Source organism: Opisthocomus hoazin, chromosome 7 (genome assembly GCF_030867145.1).
Source record: "Opisthocomus hoazin isolate bOpiHoa1 chromosome 7, bOpiHoa1.hap1, whole genome shotgun sequence".
In the NCBI taxonomy this organism is placed as follows: Eukaryota; Metazoa; Chordata; class Aves; order Opisthocomiformes; family Opisthocomidae; genus Opisthocomus; species Opisthocomus hoazin.
Genome location: NC_134420.1, coordinates 70,739,718 through 70,760,284, shown reverse-complemented (window position 1 = coordinate 70,760,284; position 20,567 = coordinate 70,739,718). Strand labels below are relative to the sequence as shown.

General features: G+C 45.3%; 1 protein-coding gene across 2 annotated transcripts in view; it reads right to left on the bottom strand.

The window, feature by feature from the left end:
• Positions 1 to 9,318: 9,318 nt before the first annotated feature.
• The window catches only part of WDHD1 (WD repeat and HMG-box DNA binding protein 1), a 30,849-nt gene continuing 19,600 nt past the window's right edge, over positions 9,319 to 20,567 (bottom strand). The window contains exons 16-25 of one of the 2 annotated variants that reach the window (XM_009939523.2): positions 19,584 to 19,698; positions 18,043 to 18,174; positions 17,463 to 17,680; positions 15,587 to 15,717; positions 13,942 to 13,998; positions 13,049 to 13,092; positions 12,732 to 12,890; positions 12,197 to 12,330; positions 10,866 to 11,001; positions 9,319 to 10,310 (exon numbers count right to left, since the gene is read on the bottom strand). In XM_009939523.2, the coding sequence (XP_009937825.2) occupies positions 10,110 to 10,310; positions 10,866 to 11,001; positions 12,197 to 12,330; positions 12,732 to 12,890; positions 13,049 to 13,092; positions 13,942 to 13,998; positions 15,587 to 15,717; positions 17,463 to 17,680; positions 18,043 to 18,174; positions 19,584 to 19,698 (1,327 nt within the window). In that variant the 3' untranslated portion in view covers positions 9,319 to 10,109. The remainder of the gene's footprint in view (positions 10,311 to 10,865; positions 11,002 to 12,196; positions 12,331 to 12,731; positions 12,891 to 13,048; positions 13,093 to 13,941; positions 13,999 to 15,586; positions 15,718 to 17,462; positions 17,681 to 18,042; positions 18,175 to 19,583; positions 19,699 to 20,567) is intronic. The other variant, XM_075427087.1, reaches the window with a different exon arrangement.

Here is a 20,567-nt window from a genome sequence, read left to right as displayed (position 1 = left end):
CACGATCACTTCCCGTCACAAGACGCTAAGGGACACAGCAAAGCGCTCTCTTTCCACACGGGATCTCATCTGAAAGGCAGCAGGGACAAATTCCCCCTCCTTGAGCCTAGGAAACCATAAATTGCCGGGAAGATAAGGAGGGAAAGGGGCTGTCAGAGGGCAGGGTGTGGAGCATGACTCACTGGCTTTCCTCCCTCTCCTCCTGGCACAAGAGCTACATTTAACCAAGAGAAGCAAAAAAAAAAAAGGCAAAAAAACCCCCCAAACCCAGCAGCAGTTACACACTCCACACTTATCATTCGGTTTCCGACCACAGGTTTTACCAGCAGAGAGCCAGGATGACTCAGGTGAAATCCAGGGGCCGGCGCTGGCCTGCAGCCAGCCAGGCTCTGCTGCGGTTTTATTGCCCCGGGGCTCCGATCGGGAACAGAAACTGCTGTACCAGAGGATCTGATGCCCTGAACTCCATCCTCGCTCCTTCCCAGACACCCAGCGGGGTGGAGCTGGGTACCTCGCATCATTTTGCGACCCGCTGAGGACCTCCAAATCCTCTGTATTAACTCGAGGGGTTCCCTTCTTAGAAACATGCAAAAGACATTCATGGGGCTCAGCGGAACGACTACTGCTTTCATTTGGATCCAGACCAAGCTGACGCAGGTCTGAGGTTTGGGCAGCATTCCTTAGGAGCTACAAACAGAATCACAGAATCACAGAAAGGCAGGGGTTGGCATGGACCTCTGTGGGTCACCCAGCCCAACCCCCTGCCCAAGCAGGGTCACCCAGAGCAGGCTGCACAGCACCGCGTCCAGGCGGGGCTTGACTATCTCCAGAGAAGGAGACTCCACAGCCTCCCTGGGCAGCCTGGGCCAGGGCTCCGTCACCCTCAGCGGGAAGAAGTTCTTCCTCATCTTCAGCTGGAACTTCCTCTGCTTCAGTTTGTGCCCATTGCCCCTTGTCCTGTCACTGGGCACCACTGGAAAGAGTCTGACCCCGTCCTCCTGACACCCACCCTGCAGATATTTGTAGGCATTTCTAAGGTCCCCTCTCAGCCTTCTCTTCTCCAGGCTGAACAAGCCCAGCTCCCTCAGCCTCTCCTCAGAGGAGAGATGCTCCAGTCCCCTCATCATCCTCGTAGCCCTCCGCTGGACTCTCTCCAGTAGCTCCTCATCTTTCTTGAACTGGGGAGCCCAGAACTGGACACAGCACTGCAGATGACGGCTCACCAGGGCAGAGCAGAGGGGGAGGAGAACCTCCCTCGACCTGCTGCCCACACTCTTCTTGATGCACCCCAGGATCCCACTGGCCTTCTTGGCAGCCAGGGCACACTGCTGGCTCATGGTCACCCTGTCATCCACCAGCACTCCCAGGTCCCTCTCCAGCAGGTCTGCCCCGAAGCCTGTACTGGTGCATGGGGTTGTTCCTCCCCAGGTGCACGACCCTGCACTTGTCCTATTTGAACCTCATCAGGTTCCTGTGCGCCCAACTCTCCAGCCTGCCCAGGTCTCGCTGCATGGCAGCACAGCCTGCTGGTGTATCAGCCACTCCTCCCAGGTTTGTGTCATCAGCAAACACTGAGACCTCACCATCTGAATGAAAAAGGGGTTAGTAAAGGGTATCTGAGTATCTTGGCACTCCCTAGTCTTCACTACCTTCATTTTCTTGGAAAAGATGGTAAGCTCCCTCCAGAGTCACCCTGGGCTTTACAGCATCTGAACTCAGCAGCTGTGGGAGTTGGTTGTAATTTTTCTTCTCTTTATGGGGGGAGAAGGGCACTTGCCAGCTTATTTGCTAGCGTGAGCACTGTGTCGATGCGCAGAAAACCATTTTTTCTGGGTATGTTTGAGCAGAAGTTGCGCACGTGGGAGCCGACGCTGGCAGTTCTGCTAACAGCATTTGCAAATGCGGAATTATTAGATTTAGGTAATATAGATATGCGTCAGGACGTGTTACGACAGAGCCCGATTTCCAGCCATGGCAAAGTCCTCACCCAGCCACTGTACGCTTGTGTTTCGGAGGGAAAGCAGAAGCACTCATGACTGGCTTTTTTTTTTTTTTTTTTAAAAAAGAAGTATTTTCTGATTTTATTGATTGTTCCTTAATAATTACACCCCATCTTCTCACGTGGCCTTCCCAGTAAATTTTTCTTTGCTAACTCTGATTACATCCAGAACAAGCGAAACCCAGGCTGTAAAACAGCAGAGCAGCAGACGGCACCATGCAGCGTAGTTACAAAATACTCTGAAGTTCCTAGGGGGAGATCTGCCCTGTTTCTCTTTCCCCTGCTCGATCAGAGCTCGGGGGTTAGTTTCGCTGTTCAAATATTGAAGACAGATCCTTAAAAAGCAATGAAAACAGGGAGCACAAAAAGCCTTGGAGCTGTAACTTGAATTATTTGCAAATCTAGAATAAGGTCTAGAGCAGGTGAAAGCCCGGCACATCCTCTGGACGGTACCCGGGGGTCCCCAGAAGAGCCAGGGGATGCTGCTGGCTGCCAGGGCTGGGGGCACACGGGGATTTGGGCCCACCAGAGGCCCCTCTCGTCTTAGAAAGAAGGAAAAATACAAAATAGGGACAGGATGGAGTGAGTTTGTATTCAGGCTCTGGCTCCTTGACCCGTTTTATGCCAGGAGAGCACGCCTGGGGGGAGCCGGCCGGGAAGGGCTGCAGCATCGCTCCCTGTGTGTCGTGATGCTCCTCAGGGCTTGAGGAGCCAGGTCTTGAAAGAAAATTCTCCACACTGAGCTGGCCGAGGATGAAGAAATCCCGGGCAGGCGTCACTAGGTCAAATGAAGCCATCTAAAAGGTAGTTCAGGGACAATTTCTGCACTGACAGCTGCTAAAATGCTGAGATAAATCATGTGCAAAAGACCAAAAGACACCTATTTTTCCTCCGCTGACTATAAAGCGGGAGCGTTTAGGACTGGGCTCAGAGCTTAGAGATGATGAATTCCACCTCAAACCATCTGCGCCGACCCAGCGTATCATTAACAGCTCAAGCAGGAAAAAGAACAACATAGATCGATCCTGCTATTAACATCAAGCCAGAACGTGACCCGAACGTGAGCCTCAGAAAATAGCTGTGCCCACGGCAGCGACGGATGGCAGCGTCGCATGGCAGCGTCGCAGCCTACTGCCATCCTTCCCCTGCTCTGGAAATACAGCCTGGGATTTATCAGCCCCTGGAATCACAGTGCGTCAGTTTAAAGAGTGAATCACGAGCAATTTAATTCTATTATCCAGAAGAACAAGCAAAACCGATTACAGGCTCCTAAAATACTAATCTCTTCCAGGGGGATGTGTTGCTCTGTAAGGACAGAGGATCCCCAAGGTCCGAGGGTCCTCTGCCGATGCGATCTGCATTTTAACCGCCCTCGTGAAGCCTCACGTTTTAGAGCTGAAATTGGAAATGAAACAGGCAGTTTTGCCCTGCCCCAGCTTTCCCAGGACACAGGATTTCACACTGATGGAGTTCTCTGGCCTTTGCTCCTTGAAATTCGGAAAACTTCAGAGGGATGGGCTGGGCAGGCTGTAGGAGGTAAATTTATATTTCTGCTTTTAAGAATGTGAAAACAAAAGTCTCCAGGCTCCCATGGACGTGTACCCCGTTTCTGACAGGAGCCATCTGACATCAGCCAGGGCGATCTCTAGGTCCCTCCAGCCCCTTCCTAAACCAAGGGCAGCTTCCGATTCACGCGAGGGGCAGACGGGAACAGCAGCTGCGTCCCGGCATCGCTCCCCTCGGCCTCTTCTCACCGTTCTTACCCCGAGATCGATAATGTGATTTGTAGGCTGGATTGTTCCCTGGCAACACGCGGCTTGAAACAATTCCTGCAGATTTCCTCTGCCATTCACATCCAATTGAGCCCAGCAGCAAGTGGCTCTTTCCGCAGCCCGAGAAGGTATTCGTGTTTTGCCTGCCTTTAAGTAAATGAATGACTATTAAATTTATACGGCAGCATTCAGCCGAGCACATTTAGTGCGTCTACCGGGAGGAGAGAGAAGCCAGGTCTGCTGTTCTCCATCAAAGAGCTCTGCTGCATGAGACACGTGAGCTTCTCACATGAAGTTCTCACCGCTGTTGTCTTCTCCTTGAACCAGCCAGCCAGGACCACCAAGTCGAGTCACTCCATGACCATCACGGCTATGTTCTTTGGAAAGAGGTTGAGGTGCTTTTCACAGCCAGAAGATGTTTGAGAGGGGAGAGCTTGTCCAAACACAGGCTCTCCTTCACCCAGCTCTGCCCCAAACATCCAGACCGGTTTAGTTTTCTTGACTTTCCCACCCCAAAACTGTTCCCTGTTGGTACCAACTTTCCTTTACTGCCTATGAGGCAAAAAACTCTCCCAGTTGGAGCAAACAAGCTGCCCCTGCTGTGCGCACTGTTGGAGGCTGGTGACAGCCATGGAGCTCCATGAAGCAAATCTTTCTTTGAGTCTGACAGCATCGCTTGCTCCCGCAGCAACAAAGGGGGAAGGATAAGTTATAACCAATAGTTATTAATTTTCAAACCAGGGAATGCAAATGCCAAACAAGCCATGGGAACTTCACTTTAAGTGGATGCAATCCTCAGTGAGGGACAGAGCAGCAGCCCTGGAGAACGCTAACCAACACCTGTGGAGCTCACCTGAGGGTGCATCAGGTTTGCCACAGAAACCAGAGACACAGGGCATCCCCAGAAGCCAAGAGGAGATATTTTTCTTCAATGATGGAGACCAGTATCTTAGAGTCGCATTGCCCCAAAATATTTGCTATCACACTCCAGTACCAAATGCTTGAGATACTTGTCAGATGTTGTGCTGCAAAAAGGCCTTCTAATCTGGCCCCTACCTACACTGAAAACAATCACAAAACCAGTTAAAACTCCCAGTATAAATGGAGCCATCAGCTTTACAGCATTTACTTGAAAACAGCTACTGCTCTGTGCTGTGCACCACACATACTGGGCACCCTCGCCAGAGGCTGCTTGTCACTGTGACTCAAAGCGCAGCCAAAGAAAACTCTCCAAATCCAAAACAACACAAGTTGACACGGATTCATGACATGCGAAGGGCAGAGAGATTTCTTTGTCAGGATTTGGCATTACACACCATTAAAAAAAGAGCAAAATACAATTTCAGCGATGTCGTTGGAGCCCCACTGCAGCATTGCCTGCCTGTTCCCTGCCAGCCCGTGGGTCAGAGCCCGGCAGCGAGGGACAGGCATCAGTAGGTAGCTCAGGTAGAAAACAAAATGCCACGGGAGGAGCACTTTCCTCCCCCGACGTACCCGTTAGCTCGTGCCTGATACAGCAACGCAACGCTCCCACGGCAGATGAGGATTTTTGCCTTGGTTTTCTGGGCTGGGCTGTGTTGAGGCGTTGTTTTCTTTTGTAGCAAAATTATATTATGGAGCAAGTGCTGGGAAAGCCAGAGAAAGTGTTCTTTAGGAGGTGAGCGGATGTTTTGTTTATTTGCAGTATTTGCAGTACAAATGTTCTTTCTCTGAATAAACGCTGGGCTTCCCGCGGGGCCGGCGCTCCCTCTGAAGTCCAACAGGTTAGCAACACTCCAGCACACCCAGTGGGTTATTTATAAACATTTTTATAAGAGAAAGGGTTTGAAATGCTCTGTCAGCTGCAGAACAAGGGAGGCAGGTGTTCGCTACTCTGGATTTTATCCCCCACGAAAAGCTGACAGACTCTGCCCATCATTTGGGGACTATTTTTGTTGGCTTTCAGTAGCTGCGTCTTTCCAGCCAGGAGCATCTCTGGGTGAGATACGGACCAACAGAGGTGACTGAACAAAACGCCACACACACACAAATATTCTGAATATTCTCCTTTGCAGACTCCATCACCTGCTATCTGTTTGAATACACCGCTTCTGCATGAGAAAGGGATTTTTTTCTTTAAGTCAAATGACACACAACAGACTTGGATGCGCAGAGCGAGGAAGAGAAGGTGCTTTGTGCTCCCGGGATTTGAAGAGGAATGGCAATAATTAGGCAGGGGAGTCGGGGTTGGGTTTAGACACAGCAAAGCTTTTCAGCACAGCAACACGGAGGGCAGAGTCCCAGCAGAGCCCCGGCGGCGGGTCGATAGCTGGAGCCTTTCAAACGCAATCCAAAGATCGGACATTTCTGCAGCGCCAACCTCCCCCTCCGGTTTTCTGAGCACCTAGGAACAACCAACAGCAGGCAGGTTCCTTGGCACTGTTTCCAGGTTGGCTTTTCTAAAATAACTGGTTTTCCAGCAGAACGATGGCAAATTCAGGACAAACATTTCTGCAGACTTCAGTGAAAATCTATTAAATTCTTTAAGGACCACCTTAAGAAAAACACCCCAAAACCCAAACCCACACCCAAAACAGCTAGTATGGATTTAACTGTTTTCACTTGAAAATCCATTCCATGTTTTCTGTTCATTTTTGGTTTGCCATTTCATTTCCATCCTAACTGAAAGTTATACTTCGCGCTGTCCCGGCGGTGCTTTCGCTGGATGAGCGCACCCCGTTCCAGGCTGCGGCTCCCGGCGATGGAGGGTCTATTTGCAGCTCTGCCCTGGAGCTGTGTAATAGCACAAAACCCATCTTTGATGAAAGAAACGTAGCAGCAGCCTAGTGGGAGATGATCCTTCCCACATAAAAGCAGCCAGGTACTCGCTTCTATGATCTTGATAGCCTCTGTTGGCTGCTAATTTTATTGCTGTGGACAGCAGCAGCTGTTTCATAACTAAAAACCACTGCTGCAATCAGCATCACCAGCCACGCAGCTCTGATGCAAAATTTCAGATCTGATGTTGGGAACAGTTTCGCCGCCTCTAGCCAGCCGCGGGCGTAGCAGTGAAAATCCAGACTGTGACCCCAAGGCTGCGGACATCGGGTCTGATGAAACCCAGAAGTGTTATACAGCAAAAATTACGCCAGGAGAAAAGCAAACATGAACCAGGGACATGCAAGATGGTGCCTGACATCCCCAGTGATTTCCATGAAACCATCCACTAAACCCAGGAGCCTCCCTTTGAACAGACCTTCGGCGTGTTTGTTCAGAAGAGCTACACGTCCAGCTCTCAGAAAACTCTCATGGAAGTTTACTTTGGATGTTTCCTCCCTCCTAGGGGAGCCAAAGGGACTTTGGATGCTTTGTGGGACCAGCTGCCTGCAGCAGTGGATACCTGCTCTCCCTTGTTGTAGAACAGGAACCGCACCGGATTTGCGCCTGTAGCTTGAAGCAAAGCACAGCCTACACAGCAGGGCGGGATGGCGGACAGACCCGGTCCCAACAGCCCGAAGCACAACTGGCTTCAGTGTCCCCAGCCCAAGGTATAAACACCTTGCTTAATTTTGTGCAGCCTTGATACAGAAGCCCTGAGGAGCTACTCAAAAAGCTTGTGTACTTACCGCAGAGGGTGACCCGACTTCTCATACCTGGCCCGCAGAAAGGGCACCCGACAGGGAGCTCAGCCGGAATAGGGACCGTACGTACGTCGGTCAAAGCAAAGGCCGTCCGTCCACACCCAGCCCGTCTCGCAGCACCGCGGTCAAGGCGCTCAACTCGTCGTCAGAACAACCTAGTCTAGCAGAAAGAAAACATTACACCGTCCGCCAAGCTCACAGTGATTTTTCGATCAGGATGTTTTTCTTACCAGAGCAATTCCGTTTTTCTCCAGTACACCCAAATGTGGAAATACGCTTTAGAGCCTAAAAGTAAATTCCAGTCTCTGATAGAATCATTTCTTTCCGAAGAATCACAGAATGGTAGGGGTTGGAAGGGATCTCTGTGGGTCACCCAGTCCAACCCCCTGCCAAAGCAGGGTCACCTACAGCAGGCTGCACAGCACCGCGTCCAGGCAGAATGTAGAAAATCATTATAATATGATGTATATGATGTATATGTACATGAATGTAGAAAATCATTATAATATGCCACTACTCTCCTGAATTTCCTCCATTGTGTCAACACAAAAAATTAATTATTACTTACATTAATTATTACTTGCTGTCTCCTGTCAGCTTTAAACCAATAAAATGTGTAACAATACATAAGAACTCTGGATAAAAAAAAAAGCATTTAGATTGACAAGTCTTCAGGTCTTTCTCTACTTGTATTTACCATCCCTGCTTGACACCAGGAGCCCCATTCCTACATACTGTGAAAACAGGTGATGTTTTCTCCAAAATGACCAATAACAATTGCTAAAAAAGTCTTGCAAAACTCCTCTTACACTAAGAGTCAGTGGCATTTACAGAAATCACAGAATCACAGAATGGTAGGGGTTCGAAGGGACCTCTGTGGGTCATCTAGTCCAACCCCCCTGCCGAAGCAGGGTCACCTACAGTAGGTTGTAGAGGACCTTGTCCAGGCGGGTCTTGAATATCTCCAGAGAAGGAGACTCCACAGCCTCCCTGGGCAGCCTGGGCCAGGGCTCTGTCACCCTCAGAAGTTCTTCCTCATCTTCAGCTGGAGCTTCCTGTGCCTCAGTTTGTACCCATTGCCCCTTGTCCTGTCACTGGGCACCACTGAAAAGAGCTTGGCCCCATCCTCCTGACACCCACCCTGCAGATATTTGTAAGTATATATTAGGTCCCCTCGCAGCCTTCTCTTCTCCAGGCTGAACAAGCCCAGCTCCCTCAGCCTCTCCTCACAGGAGAGATGCTCCAGTCCCCTCACCATCCTCGTAGCCCTGCGCTGGGCTCTCTCCAGTAGCTCCTCATCTTTCTTGAACTGGGGAGCCCAGAACTGGACACAGCACTGCAGATGGGGCCTCACCAGGGCAGTGTAGAGGGGAAGGAGAACCTCCCTCGACCTGCTGGCCACACTCTTCTTGATGCACCCCAGGATCCCATTGGCCTTCTTGGCAGCCAGGGCACACTGCTGGCTCATGGTTAACCTGTCGTCCACCAGGACACCCACGTCCCTCTCCGCAGAGCTGCTCTCCAGCAGGTCCACCCCAAGCCTGTACTGATGCATGGGGTTGTTCCTCCCCAGGTGCAGGACCCTGCATTTGCCTTTGTTGAACCTCATCAGGTTCCTCTCTGCCCAACTTTCCAGCCTATCCCGGTCACGCTGGACCATGAATCGCACTGAATCTCCTATCTATAGATTTCAATGTTAAAAGTATGTTCTAAACCAAGAGTCATTTGCCTTTTCAGTAATAATACGAAGAGAAACGAAGAATGAAAAATGATGAAAGAATTTTCAAACCCAGGAAAACCCCCTAAATTAACACTCTTCAGTCTCAGTCATTGTGTTCCAGAGTTACATTATTTTACCTTGTCTTAAAAAAAAAGGTTCAAATTTCGAGTTTGCTTCAAATACCTTTATTAGACATATTGCCTTTTCTCCAGAGAAGTTAAATATGACTGCCTTATGACTTGTAGGTGGAAGCTTGTTTACTTAAATTACAAAAATTGCAAAGGAGACCAGCACCTTAAACAAAGAAATGTTCACATTTTATTTTAAAAACAAACATTACATAAAACAATACCGAGATTTTCAAGTTCTAAGCACTTTCTGGACCCTGCTGAGGCACACTCTGGAATGGCTCATTTTTACACACCCGACCTTCCTAATTCAGCTTCTGTCCTGGTTCTCTCCCTGCCCATCTCAGGCTGCTCCCTGCCACTGTTGCAGCCACGGGTGTTGAAAACGCCGCTGAACATCAGCACCATGTTAAGCTGTCTTCCCCTTGCTCCCACTCCCTCGAATGCCCTTCTCTCACAAGCATTCACAGCAGGCAGAAGGAATGCTATAGAAGCCATTACTTTGCCTCTCTAAAACCAAACGACAGCTTTTGGACGCGGCTTATCCTCCCCAGATAGACTAACCTGTATTCAGCATCAAATATTGTAAATATTGATGCACACAGCTACACAACACTGTGTGGAACTGTGCTTCTAGGTAACAGGTCCATCAGTACTTGTTTGGCTATCAAGCTTTATACTAGTAACTTGCAAAGATCGGGAGAGCGGATTCAACACTCCCCTTCAGAACTGATAATAAAATACTTTCTAAAAGACTATTTGGAGCGAGGCATTCTTTTTGCTAGTACTCTTTGAGCACAGCAGCAAATTTCTCAACACAGAACTACCTAATGTTTCCAGAAAACAGACGCTGAGGAGGTACCACGTTACTTAGCTTTGCTTGAACGCGAAAGCTGACAATCTGACATTTGTAGATTGATCCAAAGGCTTTGGTTTTTTGGATAAATTGGAGTCCTCCGATTTTTGCTCCTGATTCTTTTTCGCTTCATCTTCATCACCTGTGGGACGCTTTCGTTTTTTGTCTTCTGTTAAATCATTAGCTGTTCCTGCTTTTGCTTTCTCAGTCCACGCCTTTGAAGAAAGCACATCATTAAACAGAAAACTACAGATTATTCCACAAAACTTACCACTTAATTTTACACATCTTCTTTCTCTAAGAAAGCACTGAAATAATTCCTGTTAAGAACTAACAAGGATCAAGTCAAGAACAATTTCCTCACTTTCCTTTTTTGTAACAGCATTCTCCTTCAAAACTATACTTCATTTGAGCCTGTATGTGAAACTGAAGCTCTTCATTGTCTTTCTGGACAAATACGAAACTCAAAACGCCTCAGGACAAATTTAAGCCCAAATGAAATCAGCCTGGGTATGTCACTTATAACTCCATCCCTTCTCTTTTGTTATTTCTTCATTGATTAAGTTTCTCTCACTTTGGAAAAAGCTGCTTTCCGCTTTTAACTACTATTCAGACAATTTCTATTTTCATAAAGAATGTGTCGTACATTATGGTCCAATTCAAAACTGAAGTCCATGAAGACGGACAACACTGGAATTCAAAGAAAAAACTCTTAACCAAAAATAACAAGGGATTCTCAAAAAAAACAGAATTAGAGAATGTGTTCTTACCATTCTTTCTTCTGACGACAGCATTCTGAATCGACTCATACCTTCTTTTATTACTTCTGCTTCGTTCAGATCAGGATTATCCGTCAAAATGTTTGCTCTGTTCTCTTCGAGCCACATCTGGAATCCTGTCTTTGGTCTAAAGCGAGCACACAAAAAATGTCCGTCTAAGAAGGTTATAGCAAAACCATTTCCCCCAAACCAACACTTCTAAACAACACCTAACTGGACTTTTTTGTTCTTGAAAGAAAAGACATATATATGAGTCAGCAGTTTGCTTTCTCCTATTCCAGTATGCTTACAGAACATGCTGACAAGGCAAGACTAAATCAAGCATTTTTGTTAAAACTGTGATATATACAGAGATTGACATTTTGGTTTTAGAATGACAAAGCATAATGGTTCTCTTTTCTGACAAAGTCCCATCAACCTAAAAATAGAGCACATATATCAGCATGTTTCAGCTAATCCTTTTCACAATTCTTGCCACTTGTTTCAGAACATTACCTGTAAAGGTTAATGAAAAGAATGCTAGTCCAAATGAATAGTAATTACATTCATCTTCCTCAGTTAAACAAAGTCTAAATGAGACATGATTATAATAATGCAAGTTTCATGAGGACGGGGATTGTTCAAAAATACATCTGCTCCAGAGGAACAAGACAGATTAGAGTCTTAGCTAGGAAGAGACGTGATCCTGAGGTGATACAAGATTATTGTTTGTTTTCTTTTTTTAAAAAAATGCTACAATAAAGCTTTTACACATTCACGTAAAACCCTTAGCTTTTAGACTTCCTTTGAGATTTGCTAGAGATGTTTAAAATTTAACTATTTCCTGTACTTGGAACTGGCACAGCAGCACGGTTTCATCATTCACAGGTCATTATCAGATGCATAAGTAGTACCATGACAAAAATCGTTGCTTAAGAGCCCCAAAATTACATTTTGTTTGCATTGTTTATTTATTGTTCCCTCACACATGTCTTTGTCTCAGGCCGATGCCAAACTTCCACTTTGAGTAACACTGCCACGCACGCTGTGAAAGATGTAATGAACCGAACGCTTTTCTCTGTTCTTTCACTGTCACCGTCACGTGGCAGTCTGGAAACCCACCCGGTGTGCTGGACGCAGGTTGGTTTGATAACGCACACAGCATGAGCAGCAGCTTACTGAATTTCTGAAGCAAGTTCACAAATGTGGCAACTTGTGAGCTAAGACTTTAATCTTGATGTCCTGCTACTTCAGCCAGTCCAACACCTTCAGAACCAAAAAGAGTTTTTGGACTTGTTCTGTCAAAATTGGACTAGGGCACTGAGATGGAAGTGCCCACTCACCTTCTGTTTTCAGTGTTCTCCTGTGCAGTGACTTTGACTTCATGGGACTCATTTCCTGCTTTTTCTTCTCTTTCTTCCACTATTTTTTCACTAGAGTTAGGTGTACGAACCTGGAAGAAGGAGGCTGCTAAAGCCTGTAGAAATTGAGTTTTAAATTATAAAAAAAAAAAAGGTAAGAACATCTCACTCTCAGACAACACATACCATACAGCCTAACAAAAAACAAGCCTTTCCTAAAGGCATAATAATCACTTGCATTAATATAGCATCTAAGCCATTCAGTTTCAGCACAGCAGACATTTAGTTAACACTATTTAAAATAAAAGCACAAGATTCAGTGCAGAATGTAATTGCTACAACTGATTTTTTTTTTCTGTTTTATGTCCTTTTACAGGTTCTGCAGTATGCTTAAATGAACTTTGCCACCTAAGATGCTTTACTCAGTCAACAGGGTTTCATATTTCAAAAAAGCTGCCAAAATTCAATTTACTGTTCTTTGCTCAGTGAAACAACGTAAAACGTCTAGAAACATTACCTGCTTGGTCTTGGGTTTGGGAATCAGAGGCTTTATAACTGCAGGGTTCTGCTTGTTCACAGCTCGACTGCTAGACAAAGAAGTTTTCTTGGAGTATTTGCTCATAGTGTCCAGAACATTTGCTGAGGGGACCACTGGGTCCTTTTTGTTAGATGACACCTAGCAAAACAAACAAGTAGACATTTTATTTATTTTCTGTCATATTCCCCTCCTCTGTCCCTCCAAAATATCTGTCATAGTTACACTGCAAACTTTGGATACAATAATCTGTCGTGATTTTCAGAACAACACAGTCAAACAAGCTGCAAAATTCTTACCTTAAAGGGATTCACTCGTCCTTGGCTGCTTGATGCAATTACAGCTATATAATAGGAAAGAAAAAAGAATGTAAAAATGTGTGTCTGTACACAATGCACACATTTTAGATGAGCAGATGAAACAACATTTGCCTCATTTCCAAAGAGCAAGGCTAACACTCCTTTTGTGTGTTTCAGCCTCTGTTCATTGAAAATTGAGGAGGAGAACTAAGTCAAAGGCACCAACTATTCCACACCAAAGCAAACAAGTTCCCACCAGGCTTCAAAGCAGTCGGATAAAGAGAAAGACACTTTAATAACCACATGAAGGTTTTACTATACATGCTCAGCTATTATTAGTCATCAGAAACGCCACACAGGAGCAACAGCCTGAAATACAAACCCACAGGAAGACCCAGTACTTCCTCCACTCCCAAATCCGTTTCCACTCCTATTATTCTTGCTGGAGGGTTGGCAGAAGGGAAGCAGCAAGAAGCAGCAAGAGGTCACATTCTGTCCCTGCCTGCTCAGACTCACAGATCTACAGCAGGGTTACGCCTTGTAAATGCAATCAATAAATGTGCCTGTGATTAGTAAAACAAATCAATTTATCATTGTTCTCATTTTTCCCCTGTCCCAAAGAACGCCTTCACGACACAGCCAGGCAGAGAGCTGATTCAGCATTTGGCACAGCTAAGGCAGTCAGCGTAGTGTTATGGAACATCATTAGGCAATGAAGACATCAACAGGAGCAGGGAACCTCTTTACAATGTGAGAGCAATAATCAGTGCAAGTTACCACGTGGCAACACTGTTACACACTAAATTTTCATAGCAATGGCAGGATAAAAACAGGAGTAGGTATTGCAAAGCATGACAAAGTTCTCAGCCTGGAATAAATGGAGATTTACTCACCAGACTTCGGAGTAGCCACCTCTGCTGAAGTGACACCTTTGGAGAAAGGGTTTGGCCCTGCAGAACAAAGAAAGAGACACGTATTTAAGTGCAATAAAATATAATAGCATAACTTCTTAAAGAACAAAATCCCAAACAGACAAGCAAGTTATAGTAAAGCAATCGATATTTTAAAGCATGATTCTCATTTTCAAATTGTACACACACTTCTACAAAACCATCTGTTACATTATAATGTGCACTGGCAGCCCAGCAGGCCAGCCGTGCCCTGGGCTGCATCCCCAGCAGCGTGGGCACAGGGATTCTGCCCCTCTGCCCCGCTCTGCTGAGACCCCCCAGGAGCCCTGCGTCCAGCTCTGGAGCCCTCAGCACAGGACAGAGCTGGAGCTGTGGGAGTGGGGCCAGAGGAGGCCCCAGCAATGATCCAAGGGCTGGAACCCCTCTACTGGGAGGACAGGCTGGGAGAGCTGGGGATGTTCAGCCCAAGAGAGAAGAGAAGAGAGAAGAGAGGCTCCGGGGAGTCCTTATTGTGGCCTTCCAGTACTTAAAAGGGGCTTATAAGAAAGATGGGGACAGGCTTTGTTGTGACAGGACAAGGGGTAATGGTTCTAAATTAAAAGAGGGTAGATTTAGGCTGGCTATAAGGAAGAAATTCTATACTATGAGGGTGGTGAGGTCCTGGCCCAGGTTGCCCAGAGAGGTGGTCAATGCCTCATCCCTGGAAACATTCAAGGCCAGGCCGGACGGGGCTCTAAGCACCCTGATCCAGGTGAAGATGTCCCTGCTCACTGCAGGGGGGTTGGACTAGATGGCCTTGAAAGGTATGTTCCAACCCAAACTATTTTATGATCTTTACCTACATTTAGCTTAAAGAGTTGTATACTTATTCCCTAAACTTTACACTTTTTTCTTAAAAGTGTGCCCAGCTAACTACTTGTCTATCAGTTCAGCTCCTGCAAGATCTGAGCTGAAACCAAAGTAACCGTTTCACAAAGTGACCCAGTCTGTTTGCAACAGCATCAGACCACCAAAAAACTCCCCAAAGGTCCCTCAGTTACTAAGTACAGTGGAGGAGCAAGATGCTACAGAGCAGATGACATACGCTCAACTTGTTACTGTGCAGCGACTGCAGGCACCAGCTGGAATACGGACCCGCTTGCTCAGGGAGGTACTCATCTCCCACAGGGAATTCCAGGCAGCGGGAAGCTCAGAGGCAGGAGTTACTGCATGTCACCCTGTTATTCCTGCTGTGTAGTGTTTCACATATCAACACCCAAATAAGACAGATCAGAAACTACTAGACCTGTTCTAACTAGATAGGAGAAAACCTAGTCCCTGCTACAGTTGCAGAGTTGCTCAGTGAAACCATTGGGTTTATTTTCTATTTAAATAACTGGTTTCTAAATCAAACCTGCACCTCACTTGTGGTGCCTCTTGACAGGTCCTCTGCCTGTCTTTCCTAACTTTTATGTCAAAAGAACAAAACGAAACAATAGACAGAAAACCCCATTGTTTGCATATTCCTATAGACTGCCAAGTTGTCCAAACTACAAAATATCTGGGATTTTTCCAGAACTCCTTATTAAGTCTGTGAAAGACACATCTAGATAACTTCCAGTCTATTCAGAGAATACATTTTTCTCACTCTGTTTATGCACTTCTGGTGTTGCCTCTGCTTCCTCGCAGGCATCAGTTTCCTCAGCATCTTCCATTTCTTGGTTCTGCCGAACATTTCTGACCGGCAGCCGACTCCATTCCGTGGCAGAGCTGCTGTAACTAAAAGGAAGGAATTCATCGGAAAGGAAGCGCTCACCACATTCAGACGCAAAACTGGAACAAAGGAAGGCTAACTTACGTACTTAATTTAGGAAATAAGAACAATACCATTTGGCATTTATTTCCATTATACCTCTGATTAAACTGTGATTACTAAAAATAAAATAAAACTCATTAACCACTCCGGTCCACCCTGAAACACCAAGTGCAGTTGCCTGAAGTGGTACTCCTGTACTTCTAAGAAAGACCACACACAGCTATGAAACTGCCCGAAATCACACTCAGCTGACAGCACGGGCGCTGGCCTTCCAACAGCTCCGCGCACACGAGCAAGCCCCCAAACAGGAACAGCGATCTTTTGCCACCTTCAGAGCACATCATTATTGCTGCCAGAACACTCTGCCGCAAGTACAAACACAAACATAAAACATCTTCCGTAATCCCCCTTAAAACACATATACTGCCAATATCATAAATAATACCAGATTACTTTTCTGCATATATAAATGAATACACAGGTGTAACACGGCTGCATATTTTCAGCCTGAAGTTTAGGAAGCGAGTTTGAGTGTTTAATCTGATTATTCTCTAAGTTCCCAATAACAGTAGGCACATTTCTTGCATTTCCTTCCTACTCTTTGCTGATGACTAAAATCGGTGTGTACATACACTAAAGGTTCATTTCTTTCAACCAGAATGTGAGTATTCGATTAGCCTGGCACTAAGAACAACATAGTGCTTGCGATGAATTTTAACCCTCCGAGTGGCTGAAGTCGCAGGCATCGGATTGCAGCTCCCACACACGATCCAGAAGAACAAAGCAGAGCACTCAGAAAGGAGTTTTCAATCAGCAGTTTCACACAGAACAATAAGGAAAAGGCTACAGGTAAGTTCAAGGACTTAACACTTCCTCTCGCTTAAGTAAGTTCCAAACTGCACACACAAAATGGCTATAGGAAGACACTGCTGCTGACAAAACGTTCTGACATTTTTTCTGCACTACCTGACTGGAGGTTAGCAACTATTTTCCTCACAGCTGTACCATCCAGAGGCCAGGCAAGAACTCAGCTCTTCTGCAGGGTCTAGGTTTTAAAAAACCACACATATCTTTTGCCTCATCGTGCTTTACAAAGCAGATGCAGGTAGGAGAGGAAAGGTAGACAGCACAGATACAGAGGGAAAAATGCAAAGCAATCCTGCAGTATTTCCATAGCTTTGAAGAGATGGGATTAGTTAGTAGGGAATAAGACTAAATAGGATACACCGAGGTGGGATACGAAGAGGGGAACGCTGGAGAAAGGGAGAAGGATTTTAAGACCGGCGTGGAATGAACTGAGATAGAGAGACTGAGACGAAGAGGAAAAAAAAAATAGGTTGGAGTCAAATAACCAAAGCAGCACAAACTATTGGAAGGGGAAGAAAAAAAAACAAAAAGGAAAAAAAATCCAATTGGAGTAACTTGTCTGCTTTGCCTCCGAAGCTGTTGTACACAGACACACAGTAAGCAAGCTGCAGAGACATTTCTCTCTGTGTTAGCATCCTGGTACTGAGGAGTCCTCACAAGCTCCAGCAAGCACGTACCATTTTCTACGTAGAGTTTGAGAGCAGAGCCGCACAAGCTGTTACTTCACAACAAACACGTTGCAAACTATCGTCCAGAACAGCACAAGTGCATCAACTGGACCGAAATGTTAACAGATCAGTAAAAAAGTTCCCAGGTTTTTAATCACAGAAATTTCTGTTACCCAGCATTCAAATGCTTTTGGAAATCCTCTTCCTCCTCTTCATCTTCCGCTCCTGTTGCCAACTCACTTGCTTTCTCGACAGCCATTTCACTAAGTCGCTGAGCTAAATTTAGCCTTCGAGAGCGAGAAGCGTACTTGACAGCTAAATTCACAACGTTTTGTGTCATGAGGTCAGCAAGTTCCACACAACGAAATTCACGCTCCAATTTACAAGAAAGCTGAAAGAAAAGCAGCCTTGAGTTACAGACTTCACAGTTACACAGCGCTCTCAAGACTCCAGGACCAGAACATTATGGTCTTGGTGGGGTGAATGAAGAAAGACAAACCATCAACAATCCTGAGCTGCATGGCAAAGAAAAAGCTTTTTTTTTTTCTTCCTTCCTTCTTCGTCCCACCCTTCATACTGATAAGCAGTAACAATAGTAACTGCAGCCCACCTCTTACCGTAGTCTGTGAAGCTGCTGGATTGCCAGTCACCAGCCAGACAATAAGCAGAACCACATCAAAATTTACATCAAACACCGTCTACTCAAAATAAAGTCTCAGGGATTCTTTCTGTTTTTTATTTACTCATACTTACGGCAAACAGCTTCATTAAAAGCTCTTGCTGTTCTTTCACTGACTGACTTTTAGCATTTTCATCAAGTTCATAGCCATTTTTGGATAAGTAATCCACATGGTTGTGAAATACAACAGAACGCCAGTACTGTTCCTGTAAAAGGGAGAAAGACACATGCTGGAGCTCAGAGGAGAAAAAACAGCCCACAATTTAACACCTAACAATTTGCAACTTCTTTTGTCAACTTATTCTTAACTGTTCCTTTCATTGTACAATGAGTGTGAGGGGTTGACAATTCTCTTTAAAACCCAACGCCTACTGAGGAAAAAATACACCACGCTAACAGCCATCCATATACAAACTGATCCAAACGGTCGCCATGTATGTTAAATTCCATTTATATTACAGGCTTTCAGCAGGGCAAGACCTACATGGTCACCAGTTTGCTACCAGGACAGACAATTCTAGAACAGATTGGTTATTTCATCTTCTAACGTCTGTCCCACAGCAAATTGGAAGTATTCCAGAATAACTCAGTAACTGTACGAGTAACCATCATCTGCGAGACAGGTAAATGGAAAATATAACTCCTGCTGTTCAAGGAAATATTAGTATGGCTATTAGTGTTATAAAATAATTATGAACATATTGAAAACCAGTATGCTTTCATCAGCTGTACTGGAATAATCTGCTGCTTTACCTACACAGAAGTACGTGTTCCTTCAAGTAAATTAACAGTTCCTGGCGGTTCCCTTCTACTATTCTGAGGTGGTTGTGTGTGGAAGACATACCCCATCAAATAAGGAACAAAAAGCCTTGAACCGAATGAAGGAGAACTCATTAAAAATGATAAAGTTTTTATTACTGAAAATTTTTATCTACACTTCTATCAAAGCGAATAAATTTAAAATACCATTAAACTGTCTCTAAGGTTGACGTTAGAATTTTCTGTTCTTTTCTACTTCGTGCACTACAGCTGAATCCCACAACACTGAAATATTTAAACCTACAAAAAAATTGCAGAGTAAATACAGATACTCTTCTAGAAGTTCTCTCCAGGTACATCTTGCTTCAACCAACCTCTACCATAATAAACTAAGTCAAACCTGAAGACCTATGTTTTCAGAATGGTTATGTGAATTGGACCACTTGGTACATCTTTCAAAACAACATCTTCCAGAAATTCTGTTATGCCTAAAATGTTAAAAACCAGGCACCTTCAAGAGGGTTCTGGCTCGGATCCCAAAATGTGATGCTTCCTAGAACATTACTCACTAAAAAAATATAAAAAGAGAGGGATAGAAAGACTTCACTGGTCAGAAGCAGATGATGTGTAAACCACCTCGCATCAGCTCTAAAAGCTTTATTTTGTATTCTTCTAGAAACAGCTGTGAACCAAACCGGAAAAGCTATACAAAACACTGAACCCATCCTCAGCCACTGTCTCCCTCGGAGTTTGTACCACCCTCTTTCGTAGCAGAGGTGATTCATGGGAATCTTGTATAATCCCTACTACGGCGACATCCGAGACACCCAGCTGTGGACTCAACACCATTCCATACCTCCATCTGTCCCTTTTCTGTTGTAACTTGACAGTAAGGAAGTTTAAAAGATAATATTGCTACAGCAGGCCGTGGGAGCGTAGGAGGGAATCGAGCTCCTTTACAAGGAATACACCTGTGCAAGGGAAACAAGACACACAGAACCCTCATCACCTACAGCCACCAGTTGTTCTACATCTAAATCATGTCTCCTAAGAAGCGAGATACTTTAAGAGGATTTGTTCTTTAAAAAGTAGTAATTAAATTACTGACTTCAATACAGCAACATGTCAGATTGCATTATAAAGGGTTATTCTTACATTGGAACCAATAGAAGATTTTAAAACCAGCAAAGCACATTCTGGTGTTCACACCAGAAACTCCAAACGTGGCACATAACAGACACAGATCTCCATCTCACACAATACGCGATTCAACAGCTATTCCAAAATGTAAATGCAACGTATTAAAATCAGAAACTACTGAACAACTGCAGGCCACTGGAACAAGAGCAGGCACGTCCACCATTTATTTTGACACAGGGTTTTGCACTTCATGAGGAGAGTGCCGTGGTCAGACACACACACACGGAGGGGGGGGAAGCAGGGTGAAACAGATAAGCATATACTAAAAGGCTTACTGTTTCATTCTATTTAAATTAGTACTTCCTGGTAACAATGACCTAAGCAAAATATTGATTGGGGAAGAGCTGTATTTCCAGGAGCACCAATGCAGCATTGACAAAAATGTCTGGTTTTATTAGCTAACGTTTCAGACACCAGGGAAAAAAAGAACAGGAAGCCTTAATGTTCTGGCTATCTGTGCTAATTGAGGCATGTGGTGTTTCGACAACCACCCTCCCTCCTCCTTATCTTTGATATGCTAGTGGCTTTGAATAAAGTGTTCTTTGCAACTCAGAGAGTAGTGTGCTCTTTCTTGGAGTAAGAAGGAAAAAAACTCATGGTGACAGACTCATAGTTGACCATCCCATCACTGTGATGTGTG